Raw genomic sequence first — 19,965 nt, 5'->3', positions numbered from 1 at the left:
TTTTTCAAGGGGTTAATTGTGGACCTTTTATTTTAGGGAGTTAGCTCTATATGCTGGGGACTAGTTGGCGGGGCACCTATGTTTTGTTGATGCTTGAGTGTAAGGCGCATGCACCTATATGCATCAGTGGACATGCTGACAATGACTTCGAACTTGACTTCCGAGCGTGTACAATCACTAAGTTGTTTACATTCTGCAGGAGGTTGAAGTGCCCCGACTTCTGGAGTGTAAATTACATAGTATAAACCGTTTTCCATTTGTCCTGTAGATCAGCTATGCATTAGCAGGAATCATGTCGGAGATGAACTGCAGCATTTTAACAAGAAAGGGTAAAAAAAACTGTTGAGGTGACAATCCAATTTGTTTGAACTAGTCTATATGGAGATCAAGTCTGATGTGGGCCTATTGATTAATATCATGACTTGCAAGCTATCAGGTAGCAGATGCAAATTGAAGATAAATGTTCTTCCGACTGCCTGCTTGTCATAACAGGTTCTCTTTAATTCTTAGACAAAAAGTGTTGGAGTAACTCAGCAGGTCAGGCAACAGCATCTCTGGAGAACATGGATAGGTGACGTTTTAGACTGGGACTCTTCTTCAGTTCATGCCTGTCAGTAATGTGGATGTTTGGACATTGATGATAGTAACAGCTCTGAAGAATCTGCTTGTGTCATGGTCATTAGTGAGCTGTTGCACCTTCTGTGATGTGTCCGCCCATGGTCTGTCCATTGGGTATTTTGGGCCTCGAGCTTCCTGTGCCGAAGGAGCTGCTTCTATTCCCCTGGGGAATGGTGGAGCTTCCAATTTGTGAATGCTCTGCTTGTGGTTAATTACCTTCTGGATCTCTTGGTTCTAAGTTTCTAAAAACTGAGAATGCGGTCTTTTTTTTCCAATAAGAATTATCTGCTGGTTCCTCTCCTTCCTTTCAGAGACCGTTTTAATTAATGTCATTTCAGTATTTAATCTTCAAGCAGACGTGACAAAGTTAACGGAGAAAATCTGCCAAACTTGAATTCATTTCTCATCTCCTCTTTGCTACGTACAGTACACTATAAACACTTACAGAATCTTGAAACCAAACCGCATTTGTCAGCAGATAGTAAAGCAGCCAGAATTTTTGTTGTTGTTGATGTATTAAACATTTGATGTGTTTTGTGCTCACATCTATATGGACTCTATATGGATTCCTTGAAATGAAATAATGAAGTTGACCAAAAGACATTTGAAACTGCTTCGACGTGATTTAGAAACATCGGCTTGCACTCAAATAGGCTGCAGATAGTTCCACTGGGACCATCATTTCATGTCCCTGGCAGCAGTTTCTGAGAAGGACAAGCTGGAGCTACTGTGGAGGAAGGAGAGGTCGTAGAGCAGAGGAAGAGAGCTCTCACAAGCATTGAAAGAGTCTTGGTACAATCAACACATGGATGAAGGTCTTGTGCACTTTGTGGATAGTCCACTTGTCAGGGACAGCATTAGACGAGGTTGACAAGGCGTAACTGAGAAGGTGTCGGCGTGTTGTGAGAATCACCGAATTAAGCAAGAAAGTTTACCTGTCAAGTTCAACTCCAGATCAAAATGTACTGCTTTTTCATGGCTACAAGTCCCATACACCCCATCCTGTCCAACTCCAGATATTCTTACTGCTTCATCGCTCAGAGGATAATCCTCTAAAGGGAAAACAAAATGAGAAGGTTATTTAGTGCTCCTCCTCATCTCTCATTATCCAAAGATGGAGATAAATAAGAGCAGAGTGCCAATGGGGGATTAACTGCAACACCCGGACAGAGAGTGTTTATTAGTTATTTGTACCGGATATGAAATTCTTCATTGCTGCAGCTTTCCAGGCACATTAGGTACAACAACAGTGCACAATAAATTATCAGTTATTCCAAGTAAACCAGACTATGACAGTGGAAAATGCAAGATATGTTGAGCAACCATAGTAGTGCAAAGTACAGAATGCTTCAGTGCTGAGATACGGTTGTGGTTAAAGTTTTTGCCGGCTGGCTCAAGAACCTGACAGTTGATGGATGTATAATGGATGTCCTTTTAAAGCAGGATCTTGGACTGTAATCACGAGAGGTTGAAGAGGTCTGTGCAAACACCAGCCAGTTGGTCCGAGCAGGTTTTCAGAAGACGGCCAGGTACGCCATCAGGGATGCACATTTTCTAAGGATTCACCTTGGAGTAGGATCATCTGATGATAGCCTCGGAGACTGAGATCACAGGACCATCGGGCTGTGTGGGCCCATGAAGGAACATCTTCTTTCACTCTTTCAAAGCAACCAAAGCAAGCATTGAGCTCATCGGGGAGTGATGCATTGCTGACATACAATTAGCCTCCAGCAAAGAGCAGCTTGTAGCTTCTGGAACTTCACAGTGTAACAAATCATTCCAATTACGACTGACTCCATTAACATCGACTAATGTCAATCAGTTTATTAAGGCTGGCTTGAACTTCGCAAAATGAGATATGGAGTGTTAAAAATAGGGCAAACCAGTTTAAAATATAACGTGATTGAATGCTCCTGTATCGTGAAGGCTCACGCATGAGAAATGACCACTTGGGGAAGATGTAAAAAGGATGCTGGCATTATGTCCCCAACAGATAGTTGGTGGCCTTGAGGAAATATGAGGTGAAATGTGAAGATTGTCTTTCAGTATTGTAAGACCAATGCAAACAAAACTCATGGTTCTGCATTTGCAGTCTCTCTCTTGCATTTTTGCATCCTTAGTTTAGTTTAGTTTAGAGATACAGCGTGGAAACTGCCCACCGAGTCCGCGCTGACCAGCGATCCCCGCCCATTAACACTATTCTACACACAACACAAGAGGAACAATTTACATTTATAGCAAGCCAATTAACCTACATACCTGTACGTCTTTGGAGTGTGGGAGAAAACCCACGCAGGTCACGGGGAGACTGTACAAACTCCATACAGACAGCACCCGTAGTTAGGATCGAACCCGGGTCTCCGGCGCTGCGAGCGCTGTAAGGCAGCTGCTCTACCGCTGCACCACCGTGCCTGCCGCCTGATTCCCTCTCTTCTCTGCAGTGAAACCTTAATGTCCTGTTCCTCAGGCTCCTGTTTCAGTGAGGATCACATTTGAGTACAAAATTCTGTCATGTTATTCAGAGAAAAGGCACCCAGTGAGATGTTCCACTCTGACTCTTATTTACAGATACTATTTTTGCAATGCCCTACAGGGTTTTTCAGTCTTTTTTCAATGCTAAATTAAAAGGCAGTTCCACCTCATTTTGCAGTTATATGGAAAACAATTGGCTGATTTAAGTGACATTTTCATCACTGCATAATCTTTAGCATTTTTTGACACTGCACCATATGACTTGCACTGATCGTGATGTAAAGTGCAAAGAATGAACACGTCTGTTCACATATTCCCAAGGAGCAGTTCACTCACACAATATTCATCAGGGGAGGTCCCTTATCCATTTAATTCACGGCATCCTTCAGTTGTCTCTGAAAATATCTCCCAAGCAAACATTTATTCCGGATGAAAATGGATGGAGAACAATCCTTTTTTTTGGAATTGGGTGGAATTTGAGGTAATAACCACTATTTTCCAAATGACAAAAGTAAACCAGTTGTACCTCATTTCATTCAGGGATGCATATTTTGAAGATCACGTGGAATATTTTCCTGTTCAAGTTGCTAATTGTATTGATTAAATCCTTCTGTGCACTTTAAATTATGAATGCTAAGTACTTTAGGAGGACGATGTGTCACAAGAAGGATAAGATAGGAGTGATTACCAGTTTTCATGGTAAACTGCTCTTCTTAACTGTAGAATATTTATCCAATTGCACTTTGCACCCCAACATTTCTGGACACCAACTGGAGTCTCATCATATGTGTCGTAGGATCCACTCTCCTGCACTTTGCCACTTAAAGGGAAGAGTATGGATTACTTTGCAACTTGCCTCTGAGCTGCAGAGATCATTTTTACTGCAGACTTGCTCATGTGAGACTAATCATTTGAGTCACTTGCTATTAAATTCATGTTTTCAGTATCTCATCTCATGTTTGTTTGGCTTCTTTAGTGAAAAATGTGTTAAAAACCTGAGTTTGCCAAAAGCATATGCAGAATTATTAATTTTGTTAAATTACCCTCATTAGTCTTGAGGATTTTCAACATTGGATTCTGATCTAGGGTTATGTGGGAATACTTAATCTTTTCCTCCATACTACTCCATTCAGCTATTACTGCTGGTTTTCTGCGATTGGTGCCTTTACCTTTATCTCTTTACCTCTCCTGATCATCCTGCCCTATAATTAGGTATGTTGGGTACCTTGAAAAAAATTACAGTGCTTATTTCCAGAAACTAGGTGTTGAAGGCTCGTTTTCAATTGGAACGTGATTATTGATTATATGTACTCAGGCCAAATGCTGATTTCATATGAAATCACACATAACCTCTCCAACTGTTTGGTGCTGGCTCGAAGGGCCAAATAGCCTACTCCTGCACCGATTGTCTATTATCTATTGTTACTCTTGTTGTTATTCCCCTGCAATTTCTCCTATACAATTTCTCCTACACAATCTGATTTTGACATTTCTTGTGGGTAAGCAACTAATCATGAAAATGTAAATGGAACTAGTTTGTAATAGCAATGCACTAGCTTGTAATAGCAATGCAAGTTGTGTGATGTGATCGTTTTGAGACAGCAGATTGTCTCATGGTTTTGTTGCACTGAACCAGTGCTGCAGTGCTAATTTTTGAGGTGCTGGAGCTGTCACTGGTGCCAGAACGTCCACTGTTAAATTCCCCGCTGTTTATTTTGGGTTTTTTTTAACAGAGGTTCCTGGAGCGGCACTCCAGTGACCTCCGGCAGCACTGCACCCCTGCATATAATGGTACCAGGTGGGCGACTTTTAAAGCCAGTGAAAATCCTGATGGTGTCTGTTCCCTGACAACAGTTCCCGCAACTGCTGAATGAGACTTCAGTCTGCAGACTCCCAGGGTTGTAGTGTATTGACTGATTCCAAAAAATTTCCATTGGACTGGAAGGCACTTGTTTTCATCAAATAAGGAGTGGTAAGAGTGTGGCTGTGAAAGCAAGCTGTATTCCCATGGTACCTTGAAAATAAGATTGGCAAAGCACCAGGTTACTGAGGTCATGTTACAATGTAAGCAAATGATTTTCTGTAGAGCAACCACAACAACAGTCCCTGTGGCTATTACATTTAACACGAGTCAAACATTAGGAATAGTCTGCAAGTAATACCCATAGGACAGGGCCCAGGTGAGCAAAGCTGATGTTTTATTTGGTAGTTTTAGATTTCAGCGTGTACAGTACAGCTCTGAATTTTGGATGAACGTTTCAGGAAAATTGCAGGCGGTGATCAGGCGGATGTTTCCAAAATCCAGAACCTGGAAAATATCTTTGTGAATTTTAAGAGCCATCCATCGTTCTTAAAATATTCTGGAGGAAATCTTAGGCAGAAAACATTTTGACCAACAAACAGCAAAACAAAACGTGCTGGAGCAACTCAGCATTTCAGCAACATTTGTGGAGGGTAGACACAAAATGCTGGAGTAACTCAGTGGGTCAGGCAGCATCTCGGGAGAGAAGGAATGGGTGACTTTTCGGTTCGAGACCCTTCAGGTGGATGTCAGGGGAGGGGGCGGGACAAAGATAGAATGTAGTCGGAGACAGTAAGACTAGTGGGGGAAACTGGGAAGGGGAGGGGATAGAGAGGGAAAGCAAGGGCAATCTGGTTAGAGAAGTTTCTTTTCCTACATATCTGTGGAGGGAATGGATAAGCGATGTATCGAGTCGGGACACTTCTTCAGTGATCGTAGTTGGGGGGCAGGGGGAAAGCTTTAAAAGAGAGATGAAGGCAGGACAAAGTTTGGCAAGTGATGTGGAGACAGGTGATGGGGGGGGGGGGGGGGGGGAGGATATGAATTAGCAGATGGGTGGAGTAAAAGCCAAAGGCTAGGGATCAAAAGGAGATGAAAGATTGTCAGATAAGGAGAGAAGAGTGAAATATTAAACCAAAGGGAGAGATATAGGTGGTGGATGATGGGGGGGGGGGGGGGGGGGGGGGGGAGAGAGAGGGAAAGTGGGAAAATAAAATGCTGGTTTAGTTTTATATAAAGTGATGACTGTACATTAGATAAAATTAAGAAAAGATGGGGGACATAAAGATGGTTGTTTGGCAGTAGTTAACGAAACAAAATTGAGACTGCAGTGCTGCAGATACAATTCTGAATGGACGGTGAGAAGATTTTGCATATTTGTCGAAAGCCTTAACTTAAATGATGAATTTGTACTACTATCCTTGAAGTCATTCAGATTCCTTGCAGTTGTATTTCCTTCAATCATTATGCATTTAAGTACCAAATAATATTGCCCTGCAAATTGGTGTAGTGATATTATCAGATGTTTAAGTGCTTTGTTTAATTTAGTTTTAGTTTAATTGAGAGGTAGAGTGTGGAAACAGGCCCTTCGGCTCACAGTCCACACTGACCAATGATCACCTGTACACTGGTTCTATCCTTCACCCTGGAGGCAATTTACAGAAGTCACTTAACCTGCAGACCCGCACATCTTTGGAATGTGGGAGGAAACCGGAGCAACCAGAGAAAACCCACGCAGTCACAGGGAGAACATGCAAACATAGAAACATAGAAAATAGACGCAGGAGTAGGCCATTCGACCCTTCGAGCCAGCACAGTCATTCAATATGATCATGGCTGATCATCCGAAATTAGTACCCCGTTCCGGCTTTTTCCCCATATCCCTTGATTCCCTTCGCCCTAAGAGCTAAATCTAACTCTCTCTTGAAAACATCCAGTGAATTGGCCTCCACTGCCTTCTGTGGCAGAGAATTTTGCACAGACAATCTGTACAGACAGCACCTGAACAGTCCACACCCAAAGCATTAACCCAAATATATGTTGAATGATTAGCTGTGTACTTTCATTATATATTTAATTGACGATTGGTTATTCCTTTATCTTGCAGAATCCTCCAAACTTCCTGCGGGCCTCAGCTCTGTCTGAACATGTCAGCCCTGTTGTAGTGATACCTGTTGAGTCTACCTCCCCTGACAGTGAGCCGGTTATGGAAACTGATGACTTGGTTGAGATGGATCCATCATCCCAACAGGTACTGTGCAAGATATTCAATGAGTACTTATAGCAAGGAGATCAGGAACCGATTGATAAAACCTGCTGCTGTATTTCTCGGGATCAGCTTCAATACACTTGGTCTCATTCCCTCTTTGGCAAATGCACTGGATGTCAATACTTCATCAGTGTAAGAGTGAGTATTCGAAAAGGCAATCAAATCAAAGGAAGGTAGTGGGATAGGTTCCACCTGGCTAAATCTTTTGATGGATCGTTTACCTCTAAAGTGGCTGCTTGCAAAAAATCTTGTTTGTGAGCAGAGAACAATCCTTTTCCTTCTTTCTTCCTCTCAAGTCCAATCAGATATTTTTACTTTTCATTTTGTACCCCTGTACTACACCCATGGCTTGAGCAGGAAGAGTTGAGCTTTATTCTCAGACTACTGTCAGTATGTTCAATAAGGGGTGATAGATTTTGAATTGATGTTTCTCCTGGTTGGTACAAATCGAAGGTATTTATGCTGAGTGACTCAGCAGGCCAGGCAGCATCTCAGGAGAGAAGGGAGAGAAGGAAGGGGCATCTTGAAGCTGGGATCACAGACTCAAATTTCCATTCAGATGTTCAGGAGTGAGATGAGGAGAAATTTCTCCACCCAGAGGGTGGGGAATCATTCAGCTTTGCTAAGAGGAATGGGCTGTTATTAAATATATTCTAAAAGGAGATTAATAAATTTTAAGATAATAACAGCACATGAGACTGGAATTATTTCAAAGTTATAAACGGACAAAAACGGGGATAATTATCCTTGTACTCTTGTTATTTGTATTCGACCAGTACCAGACATTTCGGTGTAGGAAGGAACTGCCGATGCTGGTTTAACCGAAGATAGACACAAAAAGCTGGAGTAACTCAGCGGGACAGGCAGCATCTCTGGAGAAAGGAATAGGTGATGTTTCGGGTCGAGACCCTTCTTCATTCTCCAGACATTTCTGTATCTTTTCTGGAGAATACTCGGAACGGCCATGGATAGAATCCGGGAGTCAAATGGAATAGTCAGGAGCAATTTATTTCCCTTTAAAGACGATTTTCCACCCTTCGCCTCCCAATCCTCTCACCCCTGATTCTCCCTCCATCCACTAACTCCAGAAAGCATTATTTGATATTTGATCGGAGTTGGGTATGAATATTTGAAGTGGAATATGTTGATTCTTAGGATCTGCTGTAGGAAAATAGACAAGTACATTTTCAGTGGCGGTTTTAAGGTTTTGCGGGTATTGGAGAATATCAGAGCTTTTTTTTTCTAATCGTCACTGTAAATATGCTGAACTGTTCCATTAGCTCATTCTGTTTCTTTGAAGAGTATAAAGTCATCTGATTATTTATTACCAGAGAAACATAAATATGTACAATTCTAGGAGGAGGAATGTAACACAAAAACTGGAAAGAGTTTCAAAAATGAGGGTAAACTGTTCAAACAAGATTTCTATCTTGCTGAACTAATAAAGCAAGTAATATTTTAAAATCAACAATGCTGGAGTATTTCTGAGCTTCCAGGATAGAAATGGGTTTTGAACCTGACCTAAAGTCAATTACGTTGTCAAGCACAAAAACATCAGCTTTTCATTTTCTGCATTTTAAATAAGGAAAATATGCATGGGTCAATGATGCATATTTGCAATCGGAACATAAATTAAGTTATTGATAATTGTCAGGATCTGTCTCTTCCTTTGTGTAACTAACAATATCTGGTTGCTTCTCAATCTCTTTCCTCCCATAAAATACTTCTGAAGCCTGCCTCATTTCAGAATTTTGGCCCTGGTCTCATATTGTGGGAAATTTTGTTGCGTTAAAAAGGCACGTAAATAGACTTGTTGACTTTTTTCCCAGAGTAGAGCCCGGAGTCTCCCTACCTAATTCTTTCCAAAACATTCATATGTTTTTCAAGAAGAATCTTTTTTGTTAAACCTGTAAAATTATTCTGATATTTTGTCCAGTGCTCAATACAGTTCACAATAGCATGGTAATCTTTCGTGTGACCAATGACAACATGGAATGGTTTTTCCTCATTCCCTACTTTTCACACTTAGCTTTAAAATAGACCAGTTTCTACATTTGAATTATGATTTAGCTGCTACAAAATAAAAAAAGAAAATACTGCTAATACTCAGCAGATCAGGCAGCGTTGAGGAAAAAGAAATCAAGTATTTCAGGTTGAAGACCCTTCATCAAAATTGGGGGAAAATTTAAATAAGTTGGTTCTGCATTTAGTGGGAAATATTGTTGTAGTTTCTTCGCTCTTTGTTAGCACAACCTGATCTGCTGGGCATATGTAGTTATCTTGGCAGTTCATAAATTCTCTTTTTTTTTAAATGTTTTCACTTTCTGACTACCCTAATTTCGTAGATGTTATGTTCCTTCGCTCAGATTCCTGCTCTTTGACTGCTCTCATTAAACAATCATTTATAGCTTAGCCCCTCACCAATCTTGACCTCGCCCTATTGTAGATTCCCACATGTCCCTTCTTTGCAACCAACTATTGACATGTTTTGCTTTTTCAGTTCTGAAGAACGGTCTTTGATGTGACAGGCTATGTCTTTTTCTCTTTGCATGGATACTGCCTGATCTGCTGTGCGTTCTTAACATTTTTAATTCATATTTCAGGTTTCCAGTGTTTTTGATTCTTACTATGATGTAGCTAAATGTTTTATGGTTGCAACATCAAATGAACAATTCTCATGGCCACATTGGGAATTTGCAAAAGATAGAGCTGCTGCCAAACAGTGCCAGAAACTCGAGATCGATCCTGACTACGAGTGCTGTCAATGCGGAGTTTGTACGTTCTCCCTGTGACTGCGTGGGTTTTCTCAAGATGCTCCCATTTCCTCCCACATCCCAAAGACGTGCACCATTGTAGGTCAATTGGCCTTTTTAAATTGTCCCTAGTGTGTAGGATGTGAAAGTGGAATAACATAGAAATAGTAGACAGGTGATCAATGGTCAGCGTGGACTTGGTGAGTGAAGCGCCTGTTTCCATGTTGTGTCTCTAAACTAAACTAAACTAAACTAAACTAAACTAAACTAAACTAAACTAAACTAAACTAATCTAAACTAAGCTAAACCAATCAAGTTGCGATCTTGATCAGTTTTTATCATGGTAATAATGTATTTTCTGGCAACTCCTTGTTCATGTCTTATTGCTGATGGGACCATTTTTGATTCTCCGATATTCCAAAAATGGTAGACTAAAGCTGAGAATTGTAGAACGGCATGAGCAGATCAGTTAGCTTGGAAAAGATTGCTTGAAATTCAGTTTTTTGTCTGGTTGCAACATTATTTTTGTCTCTGTTATTCATTTCATAGTATCAGAGAAGTGAAACAATCAATGTCACTCTGAGAATTTATATATATATATTAGGGAAAACCCAGAATGTAGTTTATCATAGATAATAAATCGATATATAATAAATATAGATTTTTTAATCTATATATAATATATATATATACAGATAAAAAATGTATTATTATAAATAATAGTTATTTATCATTCTGAAGTTATCAAACTAATACAATGTAATGAACACTGGGACATGCAGAACTTTATGTAGATTTTGTCTAGTTTCTAATGGAAGAAATGGAACAGTATGGAGTTTGTAATGGTAAACTGTTTGCCTAGTTTATACTAAAAATAGATGTGGATGACTGAACTGTTGGATAACATTTGGGGATAAAATCTGTACAAATTTGGTGGGAAGAGTGCCATGACAGATATTGCCTCATTTATAATAGAGTACGTTATTTTCTGTGATTCAACCTAGAATTTGCAAGTGATCTTATGATCAGTTAGTTTCCTATGTGATTTTTTTTATCACTGCAGTAGAAAGGATTAATGCACGGAAGAGGCACCGAGACAGAAGTGGAATTGTTACCATGGTGATAATTGATTTCTCTCTGAATGGCTTTATACCCAGCTTTGCTGAAGAGATTTGAAGGATTATTAACTGCATTCAATAGAGGCGCTGCATTTTCATCAGAACGAATGCAGAATCTTTAGTATTCCATGTGTAACTGTTTCAGGAGCTGAGTCGTGACTAGAAACTTACACCATTGTCTCATCAGAGTAACTCCATCTGCTTCTGTTATTCAGGAAGCAAGAGTGGTGAGCAAATTCAGCCTTTTCAGAAGAATGATTTGCTGTTCTTTCAGTGGTTGGTAGATTGGTCTTAAAAGGGCCTAAATTCTGGAATCAGTTTTGATTTAATGCCAGCATTATAATAATGACAGGAGAATCCAGGCTCTCAGCTCTGCTGTTTAACTGGCTCGTAAATCTGCCTTCGCCACTGTCCTGCCCACTTCCACCTTGCAGTCCCAGCTTCTTCTTTGTGACCAGTTATCTGTATTTTGCTTCAGTCGATTGGATTTTATCACTTTCTGTAGATGTGGGCTTTTAACTTTGCAGGCTTTCTCTTCCTGTCACAGTCATTCCACTGCCAGCTGTTCTGCCAACAGATCGTCTTTCATTATTTATGTGGTTCCTTCAACTACCCAGGACCTAAGTTATGGAATTCCTGACCTGAACCTCTCTTCTCTCTTCCTTTGTGATGTTTCTTTACAATTAAATTAGATCGAGCTTTTAGTCACTTCTCCTTATGTCCTTTTGTGGCTGGGTGCCCCATTCTGGTTACATTTGTACAAAGGGCTTTGGGATGATAAACCTCACTAAATGTGCTATGAATATCATCTTGCATGAGCACTGTTGCTGTTTATTCTTAATAGATTCCACCATCTGTTTTCATACATTTCTGTCCATCCTTAAGTAGGTTGTATATCTTTTATTTGCTGTGGGTAAAATGTTGGTGTTTTCTATCACCTCTGCAACTTTTTCATTGGTTTGCCTTGAATTAGAGTCTCAATTTGTTTGTATAAGATCCACTGTGAAATTGATCCTTTCTTGGGCAGGTGACAAATCTGTAGTTTCAGGTTTTTTAATTCCGTGCTGCATTTGGCCATTGTGCGATGTTAGGAAACATGTTAGGTTGGCAAAGTGCCGTTAGGATGGAGCAGAAAACAAATGCAGCCAGGGTTTCTGCTACATTGGTGATCTTTCTCAGCATATGAATGAATGGATATGATCAGGTGCAGCTATGGCCCCTGCAGTACTGAGAACACGTTGGTTCGTAATTGATGTGCAGTATTATAAGAGAATGGTTGTTGATTTGGTAACTGGATGAAGTCACCTATTCAGGGGTAAGTGACTTCCTCAAAAGAGGAATTGTTTTTGGAAATTGGACCATAAAAACATGAAAATCAAAATTGTTGGTCAGAAGTTGTTGGGAATTTCTTTGACTAACTTTGATCCATTTCTTCTTTTGCTTAGATTAGCCATGATCATATTAAATGGTAGAGCAGGCTTCAACAGGCTGATGACCTACACCTGCTACTATGTTCTTGCGTTCCTCTTTCAGTGAATGATCATCGTGTGTATTTCTGAACAGACATGTAACTTCTGCCTTTTACTCTTAGGCTGGTTTTCATTATTTACTCGTGTGAGTGGATCAGTAACTGTGGTTGCCTTTAACAAGTTTTAACCCTCTTCCTTGCAGGATTTATTTGAGAATAAATTTGATGACCTCTTTGGAAGTACTGGGCCCACTGACCCATTCAATTTTAATAATCAGAATGGAATGTCTAAGGATGAAAGGTAAGGGTATTGATCTAACTTGAATTTTGGAGTAAATGTGTTCGATAATTAATGATGGATACCTCCAGCTGATATCCAGTTGGTAATTGTGGGGCTTCATAGAGTGAGTCTTCATGTTTTAAATATACGGGCAAATGGCAGAAATCAATCTGGAGTTGGCCCTTGGATATTTAATGTTCTTGATGCATACTAATGAGGCCTAGACAAAAAAAGGAGCTGTTCCAAATCCACCCAGGTGGGAATAAACTGTAAATTCTGCTCAAGGTCTGCAACATGTTAGTTGATCCAAATTGAGCAGATGGCTGCCATTAGCTTCAGTAATCTTTGTTTAGAGGGCAAAGTTCAGAACAGCTTGCAACACCCCACTGCCAGACAGTGACTCCTGCAGAAAGTAAAGAATGGCAAAATTCCAGTGGGCAAATGGTGCTGTGCGTCCATTGTGAGTTGGTGGTATCAGAAGGCGAAAGGTCCAATGATAAAGTAAGCTTCATTTATCATGTGGCAATTCTGGTTCTCTTGGCTGCTAACTGTCCATGCTTGTCTCCTGCCAATTGACATAGTCAAAGACGTACAGGTATGTAGGTTAATTGGCTGGGTAAATGTAAAAATTGTCCCTAGTGGGTGTAGGATAGTGTTAATGTACGGGGATCACTGGGCGGCACGGACTTGGAGGGCCGAAAAGGCCTGTTTCCGGCTGTATATATATGATATGATATGATATGATAGATTTTAGGAGTAAAATGTACTCATTGATCTTGTAAATCTGTTTATTTCCAGGGATAAGTTGATTGACCAACTCTACAAGGAGATCGCAGCTCTAAAGGATGAGTTGGCGAGTTTTAAAGCGGAGGTGGGTTGTCGTTTTACTCTGCTAGTGTACAAGTTACACCATAGATTTGAGAAAACAAAATGATTTACCTGTTGATCAACAGTTCCAACTTACAATAATACCACAAGTTCTCATAAAAACTGATTCCAGTGAAAGTCCCAGATGACATTCACTAAGGTCATGGCCATTGTGCATTTGCAGTCTTTGGCCTTTTTCAACCTGGCTGCCATAATAACAAAATGCTAGAAAGACTCAGCAGGTCAGGAAATGTGTGGAAAGATAAACTAATTTATTGTCCTTTCAGAAATGGAATGTGAGAAAACAAGTTAGTTTTAAGTTGCCGATTGAACCTTGGGTCCAGGCCTCACCTGATTTCAAACCTGCTCTATCAGCACAGTGAACCTTTTGCACTGGGAAAAGCCCTGCACTGCACGTGCTGATGAGCTTGGGTGTTGGCCTCCCCATTGTCGACTCTGCCTTGGACCTTGCTGAAAGAAATAGTTTGGCTAGAGTATAGATGACCAGCAATCTTGGCAGCAGTAATTCTGCTCCTGTCTACCCGATAGATCCCATGCTTGATGCAGCCAATATATTGTTTCTAACATCCTAACTGCAGCCGCTCATTGCCAACTCAATCTAAAGTAAGCTGGAATTAGCACTGCATGGTGCTCCAAGTTTATGTGAACTAGGAACTGGCTTAGGTCTTATCAGGAGCTATTATTTTCCTTCAAGTCCTGAATGAACCCATGAGCAAAGGGACTGTGGTTCCTGGAAACTACTATAATCAGATCATTTGACTGTCGCTGCAATTATGTCATTAGGGTCTGAATGCTGTTTTCATACTGTGTTGACTTGGACTGTGGAAAGCTTCCAGCAGTAGAATTATAGGGTTAGTCTATTTGTATGTGGACATCGTCTGGATAGAACATTTGTGCCTAAAGGGTAGTAATTTTGTGGAAATAATAGCATTTGATTAGTTTTGAGACTCTGTCTGACATTTTAACTGACCTATTAATCATTGAAATCAAGCCAGTTAGAAAATTGTCCGACATCTTACGAAGGAAACACAACACACTGTCAATCGGGGGTGTTGGGCAGTGGTGCGTTAGGTCAGTTTGATGGTCAAGCAGTGGGTCCGGGCCTGGTCTCCCTTGTGTACCAAGAAACCGTACATGCTGGTTTACATAGAAACATAGAAAATAGGTGCAGGAGTAGGCCATTCGGCCCTTCGAGCCTGCACCGCCATTCAATATGATCATGGCTGATCATCCAACTCAGTATCCCGTACCTGCCTTCTCTCCATACCCCCTGATCCCTTTAGCCACAAGGGCCACATCTAACTCCCTCTTAAATATAGCCAATGAACTGGCCTCAACTACCTTCTGTGGCAGAGAATTCCACAGATTCACCACTCTCTGTGTGAAAAAACCGAAGATAGACCCAAAATGTTGGAGTAACTCAGTGGGACAGACAGCATCTCAGGAGAGAAGGAATGGGTGACATTTTGGATCGAGACCCTTCGTCAGACTTCCGAGATGCTGCCTGTCCCGCTGAGTTACTCCAGCATTTTGTGTCTATCTCCCTTGTGTACTGTCCACTCAGGGATAAAGCTCATAAGTGATAGGAGCAGAATTAGACAATTCAGCCCATCAAGTCTACTCTGCCATTCAATCATGGCTGATTTATCTTTCCCTCTTAACCCCATTCTCCTGCCTTCTCCCCGTAACCCCTGACACCAGACCAGCAAACCTGACCAGAAACTGACCTCCCCACAGTTAATTGAAGCCCAAGGGCTTGAGAATCTTTTTAATACCTGACCTTGCGTGGATAGTTGCAATGCTTGGGTTGGGTAACCAAACATAACAGGGGAATCTGTTTGTCAAGGAATAGAAGCTCCCGTGCCACAAAGACTCTCATGCTGTTTGTGGGTAGACAGCCGTATCATGTTCCACAGTACTGTACTTTAGCATGCGAAGTTATAAGGAGCTCGACCTGCCCATGGACTTATAACTTTGGTGGTTCTTGATTGTCCTTGACCTGAACCCAACATACGTGGTTGGGTTCTGTCAAGCTCAGATTGGGTATGCAAGCTATACAATAGTTGCTCTCCAAAATAACTCCCGTGATCTTAACCCAGCTTCACTGAACTAATCCTCGTGGGCACGGTTTGACCGTGTCGGTGAGAAGGTTGAATCTCATGTGTGAGTTTTAGGCTTTCTGTCTGCTGCCAGTTGTTCTGAGCAGGCACTTCGTTCATGCCCTTTGGCTTATGAACTTGACTTCCACACTCCAGCCACAGCCACTGAAGCCTGTAATTCAATGTTGGTTCTTTTAACGATCATCTTGTTGATGATCTGTTGGTCCCAAGTAACTCAGACATTGACGGGGAAGCTCTTGGATCTCTGCCTCTCTTTGGAGTATATATTCCACTTTTCACAGATGTGATGGAGAATATTGGTTACATAGATGGAAATCTTTGTGCTCAGGATTAATAGCTTGTTGTTCCAGGCGCATCAGGTAACTTTGATGGTGATAAGAACAGCTAAGCTAATTTTAGCACAAGGCCTGAAGTGATGAAAATTTAGGTTCATTTCTTGCCTTTGACTTGCGTGCATATCCTTGTATACTATTCTCTTGCTCATTACTGTCTCGCTCACTTGTTTTCTCGCTCTGAAGCTTCTTCCCTTTATTTTATCTTCTGAAAGTGTTCTTCTATAAACAGCTAATACCCAGTCCAACTTACTATTTACCAGATTCTAATTCTTCTGTTCTAATTTGCTCTCCTCAATCTCCGGTATACCTCAACTCTCTCTGTTGCTCCCTTCTTCTATAACCTACAGGCTTTTATAAACCTAAATTTAATAGTTACTCATTTCAGCAAAGGCACACTTTTAATCTTTAAAAAAAACCCTATCCTCGGGCTTTTTGCAGGTGTGTGCCAACCAACAGCTTACAGCTTCTCTGCTGTTACTTTGGGTCTGCCTTGTTTTGCATGTTTAATTTCTACATGTTAAAACCGGAGGTCCTCAATCCCACTCTGCTCCTCTCACTTCAGAGCAAGCGCCTGATCCTACAGCTGAGGGGACGCATGAATGAGTTGGAGGCTGAGCTGGCCGAGCAGCGACACCTGAAGCAGCAGGCTTTGGATGAGAATGAGTTTGTGAAGGCTGAACTCGAGGAGGTGAAAAAGAAGCAAGATGTCACGGAGAAAGCCCAGAGGAGCCTCACGGAAATCGAACGTGAGTTCCAAATTCGCGTCAGAGCCTGATGAGATTAGTTCCTGTAAATGCATGGTGGCGGTTGTATCTGACTGCCATGCCTCTGTTGATGTAATGAATGATGTTAAAAATATAATCTGATTGAATCTAGTGATGGTCTTCACCAGTCAGCCAGGGATCACTGTTTTCATCCAGTACGTATAATCAGATTTGACCTCAGGGCCAACCTTCTGGGTGTTTCTTCGCACTTTAAGATGCTGTGTGCGGTTCAATGATGATCACTTTGGTCCCTTTCGCATCTCTTCAGAGTCCATTTTTTATCGGGATCTGAAACTTGGTGAAAGCGTTCCACAGCATTCAAAGAATTACAGAATCCCTTTCATCCGCTTCAGAAAGCAGTAACTCTTCCATCAGAGTGCAACTAGTGGCTGTATCTCTGTGGGAAACTTCCCTACTATATTGCGCTACAACCTCTTCCCCTGACGTTCACACAAGTCCATTTTCCAGTGGGGCCATGAAATAGTAATTACGATTGGTAACGACCCGTGTCTCTTGTTTTGTTACTCAGGCAAATTATGGTTGGTAGCACCCACCAGTCTGAGATCAATGGATCAGTTCAGGGTTGAACCATACACCTTGCGGCCCACTGGATTTTTGACTGCGGCCAGTGAAGAACTATGCTTAGTTGACTACATTTAAACATTTTGATGCTTCAAAAATACTAACCTCAGTGACAAATTTGAGATGGGATGATTGAGTTTTTTTTGTTTCTTTTCATCTCCCAGGAAAAGCTCAAGCGAATGAACAAAGATACACAAAGTTGAAGGAGAAGTACACCGAACTGGTTCAAAATCATGCAGACTTGCTCCGGAAGGTGAGTCCCTCCAGAACACCAGCCTGATTTTACAGCATGGTCAAATTGAGTGTCTAGCAGGCATAAGAAGGTTGAAAACTGTTACAGCTTTGAAATAGCTACAGGTGGGTAAAATTATACGTTGGTTGATGTCTGCAGCTTCGTTGGTAGCACTCTTCACTCTGAGTATGAAGGTTATTAATTCAAAGTTCATTGCAGAGAAATATGAGGTCATTTAGTCTTTGAGCCTGTTTTGCCATTCAGTAGGATCATGACTGACCTGTGACCTAAAGCCACAAAGCCAACTTCTTCCCACATCCCTCAACAAAATCTCCCGATCTTGAAGGTTATGGGGAGAAGGCAGGAGAATAGGGTTGAGAAGGAAAAATAGATCAGCCGTGATTGACTGGCGGAGTAGTCAATGGGCTGAATGGCCTAATGCTACTCCTATGTCCAATGTCAACCCGAGCATTATTTGCTACGTGTAGAAGAACTCCATGTGTGGAATTGCTTTTTAATGTTGCCACTGATAGATTTGGCGATAACCTTTTGACTTTCCCCTTTCTCCTGGATTTCCCCAAAAAGCCAAATTTCTCTCTACTTACCCTCAAATGTCTGCGTTAACACTTTAGTGTGGTACTGTGGGAGTGCGACATTCTCAAAACAGCTGTGTTTTGGATGAAATATTTAAACAATACCTTATGTGCACTCCCAATCTCGTTGTACCCCTGTACAATGACAATAAAGATGTATTGTATTGTATTGTAATGTAGTTGGACATAAACAGTTCACATCACTTTTTTGAAGGAGAGAAGGGCATATGTGAGACATTTCCAACCCAAGTCAATCTTTATCCCTCGTTTATTCAACCACAGTCAAGCTATCTGGGCAAGAAATTATGGTTGTTCACATAGACAGAGTCATACAGCACGGAACGAGGCCTTTGCCCTAACTTACCCATGCCGACCAAGATGCCCCACCTGCACTAGTTCCACCTGCCTGCGTTTGGTCCAAATCCCTCCATCTTTTTCCTATCCATGTACCTATCCAAATATCTTTTTAATGGATTTAAGAGAGAGTTAGATAGAGCTCTAGGGGCTAGTGGAATCAAGGGATATGGGGAGAAGGCAGGCACGGGGTATTGATTGGGGACGATCAGCCATGATCACAATGAATGGTGGTGCTGGCTCGAAGGGCCGAATGGCCTCCTCCTGCACCTGTTTTCTATGTTTTCTATGTTAAATATTATTATAGTACCTGCCTTAACTACCTCCTCTGGCATCTCATTGCATATACCCACCACCTGTGTGAAAAGGTTGCCTCTCAGTTTACTATTAAATCCTTCGATTCTCATGTTAAACCTATGTCACCTGGTTCTTGATTCCCGTACCCTGGGTAAAAGACTGTGTATTTACCCTATCTATTCCATCCTGATCTTATACACCTCTATAAGATCACCCCTCGTCCCCCTGTGCTTCATGAAATAAAGTCCTAGCCTGCCCAAGGAATGTTTCCTGTATTGCAACAGTGACCAGACAAATAAAGTTTTTCCTTGGTGTTGAACCTCTTGGGAACTCCAGAGATTGTAAAAGACACACTATCAAAGTCTCACTCCTGAATCTTCTTTCTACAGTTTTCCTATTGGCCCTGTTCCCTTGAGAAATTTGCCCTACGGATTTTGGATTGCTTTAACGCAACATGGCTGTAAATCCTGTGTTGGATTTGGCTTTATTTCTCTGGGAAATGAAGGTTTATGGGCTCTATTGAACTATTGGTCCTCTGAGTGCACATTTGGCTCTTAGCTAATGCAAGAGAAAGAGCATCTTGCATTAATTTTGCATCATTTATAGTTCCACAAAGTGCTTTTTGAGTGCTGCTGTTGTTGCAGTGTAGAGACCACGTTAGTCAGGTGGTTGAAAATGAAATTGTAATTAATGCTGTGGATATTGGGAGAGCTCCTCTGCTTTAGTGTGACATGAATCTTCATGTCCATCTGTAGGGTTAGCTGGGCCCTCAATTTACTGTTTAAATCTCTGGCTTTGTGGAACTTACTGAGTACTGCAAGGTTTGTTCAGCTAAGGTTTCCACACAGGTCTCTGGAGTGGGACTTGAGGTTGCAAGCTTGTGATTCTGAGGCGAGTGAGTAGACCAAGGCAGTGTCTGGTTTGCTGATATGGCCCTCCTGAAAGACGGGTGTTGATAACATTTTATGGCCTGACTGTCTGTTTACCAGTAATGGTGCACCTGACATTTAAACACTCCGTA

General features: G+C 41.4%; 1 protein-coding gene across 4 annotated transcripts in view; it reads left to right on the top strand.

Annotated features, from left to right (window-relative positions):
- Window positions 1–19,965, top strand: part of hip1 (huntingtin interacting protein 1) — a 211,670-nt gene that overhangs the window by 139,639 nt on the left and 52,066 nt on the right. For all 4 annotated transcript variants that reach the window (XR_013548945.1, XM_078422446.1, XM_078422445.1 and 1 more), the window contains exons 11-15: window positions 6,999–7,142; window positions 12,703–12,800; window positions 13,578–13,650; window positions 16,685–16,868; window positions 17,633–17,721. Coding sequence is in view for 3 of the 4 variants with exons in the window: in XM_078422446.1 (XP_078278572.1) it covers window positions 6,999–7,142; window positions 12,703–12,800; window positions 13,578–13,650; window positions 16,685–16,868; window positions 17,633–17,721 (588 nt within the window). In the remaining variant the exon portion in view is untranslated. The remainder of the gene's footprint in view (window positions 1–6,998; window positions 7,143–12,702; window positions 12,801–13,577; window positions 13,651–16,684; window positions 16,869–17,632; window positions 17,722–19,965) is intronic.

The sequence above is a fragment of the Rhinoraja longicauda genome, chromosome 26, assembly GCF_053455715.1.
Source record: "Rhinoraja longicauda isolate Sanriku21f chromosome 26, sRhiLon1.1, whole genome shotgun sequence".
NCBI classification, from domain to species: Eukaryota; Metazoa; Chordata; class Chondrichthyes; order Rajiformes; family Arhynchobatidae; genus Rhinoraja; species Rhinoraja longicauda.
This window is presented reverse-complemented; position numbering and strand designations above follow the sequence as displayed.